The sequence below is a fragment of the Rhincodon typus genome, chromosome 10, assembly GCF_021869965.1.
Source record: "Rhincodon typus isolate 14 chromosome 10, sRhiTyp1.1, whole genome shotgun sequence".
Classification (NCBI taxonomy): Eukaryota; Metazoa; Chordata; class Chondrichthyes; order Orectolobiformes; family Rhincodontidae; genus Rhincodon; species Rhincodon typus.
In genome coordinates, this window is record NC_063341.1 from 64,093,274 (window position 1) to 64,103,675 (window position 10,402).

Genomic DNA, 10,402 nt, shown 5'->3' on the forward strand with positions numbered 1-10,402 from the left:
TGCACTCCACATAACCATTCTATACCTAGCATGGTAATGCTTGAAGGGAATCTAAAATGGAATAGGTTCAATTCCCAGCATCCATATGAGTCTCCATAGGCACAACTTCTCCAACAGATTTTCTCTTTGAAAATGACCTAACGGTAGGAGACAGAGGGTGGTGGTGAAGGGTTGCTTTTCAGACTGGAGGCCTGTCACCTGTAGTGTTCCACAGGGATCGGTTCTGGGTCCTCTTTTGTTTGTCATTTGTATAAATAATTTGGCTGAGAATATAGAAGATATGGCTAGTAAGTTTGCAGACAACACCAAAATTTGTGGCATTATAGACAGTGAGGAAGGTTTTCTAAGATTACCAAGGGATCTTGACCAAATGGGTCAATGGGCTGAAAAATGGCAAATGATGTTCAATTTGGATAAATGAATTTTGGTACAACAAACAGGGCAGCACTTATACAATTATGGCAGGGCCTTGGAAAGTGTTATAGAACAGAGAGACCTAGGGGTTCAGGTACATAATTCTTTGAAGTTTGTGTCACATATAGACTGGGTGGTTAAAAAGGTATGTAGCATTCTTGCCTTCCTTGCTCAAACCTTTGAGTATAGGAGTGGGGAAGTCATGTTGAGGTTGTGCAGGAAATTGGTGAGGCCTCTTTTGGAGTACTGTGTCCAGTTCTGGTCGCCCTGTTATACGATGGATATTATTAAGCTACAGAGGGTTCAGAAGAGATTTACCAGAATGTTGCCTGGTATGGAAGGTTTGAGTTACAAAAAAAGGTTGGATAGGCTGGGACTTTTTTCACTGGAGTGTAGGAGGTTGAGAGGTGACCTTATGGAGGTTTATAAAATCATGAGGGTATAGTTAGGGTTAATTGTCTAGGATGTGGGGTTTCAAGACTAGGGGACATATTTTTAAAGTAAGAGGATATGGAGGTGCTGGTTTTGGAGTGGAGTGGACAAAGTGTGAAGTCACACAACATGAGGTTATTGTCCAACATGTTTATTTGAAATCACAAGCTTTCGGAGTGTAGCCCCTTTGTCAGGTGAAGTGAGAGGGAGGCACACAGAATACAAAATTTATGGGCAGAGAGATCAAGAGCAGAGAGATCAGATCTGTAGACCTTTCAGGATTTTCTCTGCTTTCTTGCACTTCTGCAGACTTTTGATGTCTCTGTTGACATGTGCAATCTTCTTGGAAAACCTTTCCACTTTGAGCTGGCAGCTTGTGGTGTCGATGGTAGCCACGATGTGGAGTTGCCAGTTATCACTCTGCCCTTGATCTTTCTGCCCATAAATTCTGTATTTTGTGTGCTTCACTCTCACTTCACCTGACGAAGGGGTTCCGCTCCAAAAGCTTGTGATTTCAAATAAATCTGTTGGACCTGGTGTCATGTAAAGTGAGAGGAGAAAGATTTTAAAAAGATATGAGGGGCAAATTTTTTACATAAAAGGTGGTTCACATGTGGAATGAACTTCCTGAGGAAATGGTAAATGCGGACACAGTTACAACATTTAAAAAACACTTAGTACATGAGTAGGAAAGGTTTAGAGGGATAGGATTAGGAACAGGCTGGTAGGATCAGTTTGGTTTGGAATCATGTTCAGCATGGACTGGTTGGATCAAAGGGTCTGTTTCTGAGCTGTATGACTCTATGACTATGACCTATTTTTGATCCATTTGTTGCTCTTTATTTCCCACAGGACTCAATAAAAAACCCCACCGTATCGTTTTTCATAAACAGGCAACTGGAAGACATAGACTTGACTGCTAATGACATTCTAAACTTCCTACACAATAGACAATCTATCGAACAAGCAGAAGACATTCCAAACTTTAGCTGGCAAAATATTTTTAATATAACAGATCAACTCTTAAGCATATTCAATAATTACATGGAGGTAAGAAAACAGTCAGATTTAATTGGAACAGGATTGTGCTGCAAATGCTAACTATTTTATGTTGTTTTGACTGCATATGTTAGCTAAGTACAACAAGAGAGTGTTATACATTGACAAACAACTCATCTTAGCATAGGACAATATGAACTTTATAAAAGAAAAACTATTCATTGATTCAAGGGTTTTAGACAAAACTGGAAAGGCCAGCATTTGTTGGCCATAACAGCCCTTAAGAGAATGATAATGAATCACTGGAGTCCATGAGAAGGATTCTGCCACCATGCTGATAGGAAGGGAGTTCCATGATTTTACAAAGAACAAAGAAAAGTTACAGCACAGGAACAGGCCCTTCGGCCCTCCAAGCCTGCACCAACATGCTGCTCGTCACAACTAAAACCTCTACCTTTCTGGGGACTGTATCCCTCTATTCCCATCCTATTCATGTATTTGTCAAGATGTCCTTTAAACATTGATATAGTATCTGCTTCCACTACCTCCCCCAGCAGCGAGTTCCAGGAACCCACCATCCTCTGTGCAAAAAACTTGCCTCGTACATCACCTTTAAACCTTGCCCCTCGCACCTTAAACCTATGGCCCCTAGCAACTGTCTCTTACACCCTGGGAAAAAGCCTCTGACTGTCAACTCTGTCCATGCCCTTCATAATCTTGTAGACTTCTATCAGGTCACCCCTCAACTTCCATCGTTCCAGTGAGAACAACCCAAGTTTCCCCAACCTCTCCTCATAGCTAATGCCCTCCATACTAGGCAACATCCCGGTAACTCTTTTCTGTACCCTCTCCAATGCCACCACATCCTTCTGGTAGACCAGAATTGAACACAGTATTTTGACCCAAAGCCAATGAAGTAACAGCAATATTTTCCAAATCAGGAAGTAATGGTGTTCCCATGTAGCAGTTGACCTTCTTTCCTGTCATATCTTTGACCTTTTAACCTCTATTAGCAAGTCCTCCCAAAATTCAGCTGCCTATATCCTAACCCAGTTCCATTCACCATTCCTTGTTCTCACTGCCTGTGATGGCTGCAGATCCACCTCAGTTTTAAAGTTCTCATTCTCATGCTCACAATCCCCTAAGTCAATGTCTCTATAACCTCCCTATCCCTGAAACCTCATCCAACACTACAGTCCTCTGAGAACTGTGTTCTTCAAATTCTGACCCCACTTCCACCATTGGCACCTGTTCCCTTAGCCTTGTTTTGGAATTCCTGTGCAAACCCTTTTGCCTCACTACTCTCTCCTTTAAGATATTACTTTAAGCGCACCACTTTGCCTGACCCTGCAGTCACATGTCAGTGTTTGACCGATTACACTATCATGAAGCATTTTGAATATCAAAAGTCCTATGTAAATGCACGTAGTTGTTGTGGTGGTGTCCATTTGTTTCAATTTCATTCAAGAAGTCTTTTTCTCGTGGCTCATTTCAGATGAGGATCAACATTCTTTGGTTGAGAAGCTGGAGCTTCAGTGGAATGCTGTGTTTCTATTGCACTTCACTCCAAGATTACTGCAGTGCTCTCAGCTTCTTGTAGTCTTATCTTTAATGTTAATAAAACCAAACTAATTGTGCCAACACATTTTACTTATATCTGTTTGAAAATTGAGAATTACACTGGGTATTTAGATAATCTTAACTTCATTCCCTAGCAACTACATTTACTTCAGTGACCATCCAATCAATAGATAATGTGTCTTGACATTGTGACAACAGTTTAGGATTAAAAGCCATATCAAACCTTTAAGGTAAAGTAATTGAGGGTTAATGTCTCCCAATAGCACACTCAGAAAAAAAGATCAAAGCTGTTATCTAACTCCCAACTCTGTAACACATGACAACTAAGTGAAATGTACCCATTTAATCTGGATCTTTTCTATACTATAGGAATACACCATTCATTATCCCTCTGTGGCTTTAACTCTTGAAAAAAATGTGCCTGGAGAAGCTCCTATTCAATTGATCTTTGCAAAGATCACAAAGTAGATATAAGTGAGAAAAGCCATTCAGATCACATTTGTTCATACACCTGAAACAATCTGCAGTTGTTGCTATCTTGGAATCCATCTGTTTCTTAAAAAAATTCCAAGATTAAGGCCTCTGTTCAAAAGTGAACCTCTATTTGTTGATCACTTTTTACAAGAGAAATTTCCTGATGCCAATCCTCTATTTATCCTCCAGTTTGCAACCTGTGTCCCTTTATCAGACAGTCAAAATTCAGGTTTAAATAGTTTTCCAGATTGGGTTTTCTATTCTATCTTTGAAAGCCACATGGATGGGGAAGAGAATTTGTGGGTGCAGAGTTTTGGGGAATCCAATGCTATTTACCTCTTGGCTTTCATGTCATAATTTGCTCCTTAAAACCTTTTAGAGCAAGTATTTGGTTGACAGGTGGGATACAACATTTTGGAACAATCCTGTGAAATGTCTTTATTACATTAAAAGTGCAACATAAATGCAAAAGTCAAAAAGTCTGATAATTTAGAGACACTGAAGGGGTCACGGCAGGTTAATTACTGGTTTACATTTTAAGCAAATAGTTAGAGGCACCATTAGCTGTTATCTTCTCACTCTGTTATTTGCTAGACTGTGCATTTAAGGTCATAACCTCTTTTGTTATTTGCAGTGTTTAAACCTGGATAAATTTGAAGGCCTTTCTGACGAAGGGCAGCTCACCCACCGGGCACTTTACTTGTTGGAGGAAAACAAGTTTTGGGCTGGGATTGTGTTTACGGACTTATACCCCTGGTCGAACAAGCTTCCAACTCACGTGAAGTATAAAATCCGAATGGACATTGATGCAGTGGAACGAACAAATAAAATAAAAGACAGGTTTGTTTCATTGGTGTGTGTGTACAGAACTCCAGTCAGTGAAATGCACTAACAACTGCAAACCATCAGCAAGTTCATAAAATGCCATAGGGAAAAGTCTCATTCTGGAGACAGAAATGTCCAAACCATAATCTGCAGGCACTGCACCACCTGCAAGCCCTGTTCATCTGACCCACTGACTGCAATAACCTGCTTCTCTCTAGTCTTCCCTGGATTTGGACAACACATTAGTTTAGAATGTGATCAATGATTGAAGAAGAAGCAAAGTATGAGTGTTATTTCTAATGTCATAGGGTCAATTTAACCTTTAATGCCTCCTGCAAATTTCCCAGAGAAGTGTAGGGTATTGACAGGGCAGGTTGAGTGATCTGCATAACCCCTGCCCATCTCTGTCTGTACTGTACATAATTGCAAAGTGTTACGCCTCCTAGTGTTCCATTTTCTCTTATAATGAAGCATACCACTCACTCACACCTCACTCCCCAGGATAGTCTCCATCCCAGGAGCCTAAATCTAAAGCACAGACAATGCTGACAGTACTTAGCAAGCCTGGCAGCCTCTGAAGAGAGAGAATCTCTTATGTCAGTTACCTTTCATCAGAAATCAGGAATGGGGAACAGGGAATGTGTGTTGGATGTGACTTGCAACGGGAACTCCATGAGTGAGTGATAGGATGTAAGATCCAAAAGAAGGTTGCCAAGATTGGATGGAGCTAATCCATAGTTTTGAAAATATTTGGAATGTTTGGCCCATAACATTGTTGGGCTCTTCCAACAGTAAACATTGAGGAGAGTAACAAGTAAATGCACCTTAAACTAAAGACGGGGAACAAAAAAAAATTTAATAGATTCTCTGGCTCTGCTTCACTAATCCTATCCTGTGCAATATTTTTAAGTACCTAACTCTTTTAGAAGAAATCAAAGCCTTTGCTGTACTGGTGTTTATGATGGGTCAAACAATACAATAACTACCATGTCCATTGGCAGAGCCAAGAAGTGCCATTGTTAGAATTCGAGGCATTGAAACAAAATTCTTGAAGCAGACATATTCTCTCCTTGAATTGTAACTCTTATACAAAGTACAATCTTTTGAATGATCCCCATGGCTGCTGAGTCCATTGAGGTTTGGTGCAGCTCTTTCTTCATCATTCTTCTTTGTTTCATGACATTTTGTATTTCTTTATCCCCACCAAACCCTAGTTCAGGGTTGTACATGGCTAAACACAAAATATTTTTATCTCTATCAACTGGGCAGTAATCTGGTAGTGTGGATCACCCACTGTTTTAAAGAACTAATGTGATTTTCATTGCATTTCATTGAATAAATCTACCTCCCAGTGTTCCATTTTCTCTTATAATGAAGCATACCTCACACCTCACTCTACAGTATAGTCTCTATTCCTGGAGCGTCTAGCCCCAGTCGCACTGCCGGCTCTATAGGGAACAGAATACAGGATGGCTTGCTCTCTCAAATAAACAGTAATACAAAAGAAAGTTGGACCGTGTAATCTGATCTTTTCACTAGCGTGAGAATGCATTAGTGCCAAAAGTAAGATTTCTGCTATTATTATAAGTCACTGCGGATAAATCAGAACACCAACTTGGACAAAAAGCCTCATTTGCAGTTGTTGTGATAGTTCAATGGTGGGGACTTGGGCCATACAAATTAGGAAGTTCTTCAAGCTTGATGCCTAGTCTGTACAAACTTACCTGAAACAGCTGAATGGTGCAATCACTCTACATTTTCAGAGATGGAGAGAGAAAAACTAGCAATGACACCCACTCTAATTACAGTCCACTGACTTCTATCAGGAAATGTGGTTGGTGTAGGCAGGAATAGACTAAGGTGCATTATCCCTGCAGTCATTTAATCTGACAGTAATGTTTGGGCCCAGGTGTGCAGAATCTGGTAAAATACTGATGGCAATAGCCTGACGCCCTCCATTTGGACGACAAAATGTTGTCAACACCGTTCATTTGTGCCTTGTCCTTTTGATGTAATGTTGGTGGCACTGGCAAGGGCAACATTTGTTAGCCATCCCTTCCTGTCCTGGAACAGAGTGTCTTTGTTACGCCATCATAGAAGGCAGTTAATGACCAATCACGTTGCCATGGATCTGGAGTCACATAGACTAGATCAGATTTCCTTCTCTAAAGGAAATTAGTGAACGAGATGGTTTTTTAACCACAACAAAGACCGTTTCATGGCCATCTTCACTGAGACTAGCTTTCAATTCCAGCTGCCACGGTGGAACTTTAACCACCGGGTTAGCCTGGATATTTGGATGACCAGTACAGTGCCATTACCATTATGTCACCAGTTTTCCCATAAACTGGCCTAATTGGCCATTTTATCTTCCTCCTTTTCCATGGATGGCCTTGTTAAACCCACCTTTTGTATCCATCCTAAAAACCCAACCCACAACTTCATTCACTCCACTTCTGAAAACTTCACCATTCATGTATGTTCCCATGCTGTCTGGTCCTGTAGCCCTTTCTTTCTGTTCTGTCCTGGCAGCATCTTTAGGCATCTCAAACAAACTATCTTCGATTCTCAGTAAATCCACGTATCCCTCTCGCACTCACCTGATCTTTCAAAGTGTTTTTAAGATTTACCTATCCAGCAAAAGCTTGTCAGGCGTCTGACTCCTTGCTCAGAGTAGCTCAGCAGCTGTCACTTCTTTTCCATTTGAAGACAAGTGAATGTTGGTGAGAATGGACTGGCAGCAGACAGTGATACAGGCCTGGACTTTATGGATCATCTCCACTGCGCAGGGCACAGGGTCAGGGAGTGGTCGGGGCAAGTCCACCCAAAGTCATAAGAGCTGCCCTTCAGCAATTTCTCAGGAGGAAAAGCCAGCAAAACTTGTACTGACACATACTAGTCTGTTCCCTCTTCCATTCCTCAAAATGAAGCTCTAGTACAATCCAAGTATAATTTGGATCCCTCCGGTCAATGCAGACAGAAGTGTCAATTACTTTAAGAAGGGACTGCCACCCCTTTCTGAGGAGAAAACCCACCCCTGAGAGTTGCCAGCCAATCAGATGACTGACTGCTCTGTAGTCTCAGCAGTGCCACTCTGATATAATGGCCATTGGTGGGACAACAGGCTGCCCCACCAATTAATCTATATGTCATGTAGTTTCAACGAATGTTTGTCCCTCAGGTATTGGGACCCAGGTCCGCGAGCTGACCCAGTAGAGGATATGCGCTACATCTGGGGCGGTTTTGCTTATTTACAAGATATGATTGAACACGGAATTATCAGGACTCACACCAACATTGAGGTGCCATCGGGAATTTATGTCCAACAGATGCCGTATCCCTGCTTTGTTGATGACATGTGAGTCACGTCATATTTGGTGCATTTAGTAAAGTTTTCCTCATTGTTTTTGAAAATTGCCGTAACTTCAAAACTTTGAAAGTGACTGCTGCTACTAGCTTCATCCAGTGACAGCACGTCGTGGGGATCCAGGTGACATTTTCTGGCCTGAGTCTTCGACTGGTGGCTCACCCTGGAAGAACTAAAGCAGAAAGTTAGCCTGTATATACTGCCCTAAATGAAGGTGGTCTGTTGTAAGTAGTATTAGAGGTTAAATGTTGATGCTACATGTTCTGTACGACGGTTATGTTAGGTCATCCATGTTCTGCAACACACCGTGATCCACCCTTCATGCTGCTACTTCAGAGTTTGGGCACAGTCTATCCTGTTCTTACAGCTTAATAAATGTTGTATTAAATCAAACACTGATAGTGGAAGTCTGAAATTAAAAGGAAAAATTGCTGGAAATACTCAGCAGATCTGGCAGCATCTGTGAAGAGAAGAACAGAGTTAATGCTTCAGGTCTATGACCTCTGCATTTTGGTAAAAGATCGTTGATCTGTAACATTGGTGCGGATTTAATGCGGCTCACCAGAGTGAGCTATATTGGTGTGTAGGTCCCTAAAATCATAGAAGAGATCAAAAATTGCAGTACCACTCATGTTGGGAAAACTGACTGCAATAAATCAGTGGCAGGAGTGGGTCATTGTGTGGAATGTGCTCCCTGGCTAGACAGATTTATATTGAGTCACTGAACATTCATTATCCCCGAGTGCACCTAGATTTAGTTATGGCATCCGAATTCTCCCAAAGCCACATGGGTTTCTCCTGAAGGCTATTCCTTTGGGGCCCTCTTTCAAAAGCATTTTGTGCCACTGGAGGGATCCAGCAGCAGGAAGTAGGGATGGGGGTGTTGGGGGGAATGATTACCAGATGAGAATACTCCTTTTGCCTAATCACCCTCTGCCACACCCACCAGTGAGCCCCCCTACCCACTCCACTTCCCTTGCTCCCACAATGATCTTCAGTGAAGGCCTCAGTATAGCACAAACACTAGCCACCAGGTGCTGCCTCGGATTGGCTGACAGCTCCTGGGGCTGAGATTGCCTCGCTCAGCCTTCTAGGGAATGACTATTATTGGGATATTCCCCACTGAAGCAGCATGGGCTTCCCATTGGTTTCCTGACCAGAGGGTGCGTTCCACATTAGGAATATTAAGTCTAAAGATGTGCAGGTTAGATGGATTGGCCATGCTAAATTGCCTTGTAGTGTCAAGGGATGTGCAGGCTAGGTGGGTTAGCCATGGGAAATGAGGGGCTACAGAGATAGGGTGGGGCAGTGGGTCTGGGTAGGATGCTCTTTGGAGGATCAGTGCAGACTTGCTAGGCCGAATGGCCTCTTACCTACACTGTAGGGATTTTATGATTCTATGATTCAATAACTCAGTTTCTGTCTCCACAGATACTCTCAACCTCGTTAGTATTTCCAGCACTTTTTGTTTCTGTTTCAGAATGTGTAGTGTTGTCTGAAAACAAATTCACAAGCAATTTAATTTGAATTTATCATAAAAATATATGCTGTTGTTCAATAAAATGGAAGTAAAATGAACTAGGGCAGAATAAATCTACAAAGCTGGCTCTCATGGCCCTTATAGTGAGGGATAATGGAATCTGAATTCAGCAAATTGTGTGAAAGCTGATAAAAACAGCATCTGAGAAACTAATTCTTGAAGTGGTATATGACGATTTCAAATGAAGAGGGCAAAGAAAACATGGAAATGAACAATGTAGAAAACCTAGATGCTGCCATTAAATATTAAATATTATTTTCTTTTTTGAAATATTTTTCACTAAATACGCTTTTCTGCTGCAATTTTTCCTGTTGCACCTGTCCTTCCCATTGCCTCAACGTGCCTGCTAATTCTCATCCTAGCTTCATGCTAGCGTTAACCCGTTGCTTCCCAATTTTTATGGTGCTCTCCTGGATCTACTCCGTCTCCATGATTGTGAAGAGTATTGTGCTTGAGAAGGAGCTGAGGTTGAAAGAAACCCTGAAAATCATGGGAGTCAGTAATTGGGTGCATTGGGTCGCATGGTTCATCGACAGCTTCGCCATGATGGCAGCCAGTACAGTGCTGGCATCCATAGTGATTATGGTAAGAATTCAGACCTACACACAATCCAAACACTTAGCATTCATCAATGGGGAGGTAATGGCCTAGTGGTATTATCGCTGGATTGTTAAACCAGAGACCCAGATTACGTTCTGGGGTTAAAATTGTTTCAGAGATAGTAGGAACTGCAGATGCTGGAGAATCTGAGATAACAAGGTGTAGAGCTG

At 41.7% G+C, this 10,402-nt stretch overlaps 1 protein-coding gene across 1 annotated transcript in view; it reads left to right on the plus strand.

Annotated features, from left to right (window-relative positions):
- The window catches only part of abca4b (ATP-binding cassette, sub-family A (ABC1), member 4b), a 112,439-nt gene that overhangs the window by 27,387 nt on the left and 74,650 nt on the right, over positions 1-10,402 (plus strand). Inside the window, exons 11-14 of the mRNA XM_048601542.1 lie at positions 1,699-1,896; positions 4,535-4,740; positions 7,907-8,083; positions 9,995-10,217. Of these exons, the coding sequence (XP_048457499.1) occupies positions 1,699-1,896; positions 4,535-4,740; positions 7,907-8,083; positions 9,995-10,217 (804 nt within the window). The remainder of the gene's footprint in view (positions 1-1,698; positions 1,897-4,534; positions 4,741-7,906; positions 8,084-9,994; positions 10,218-10,402) is intronic.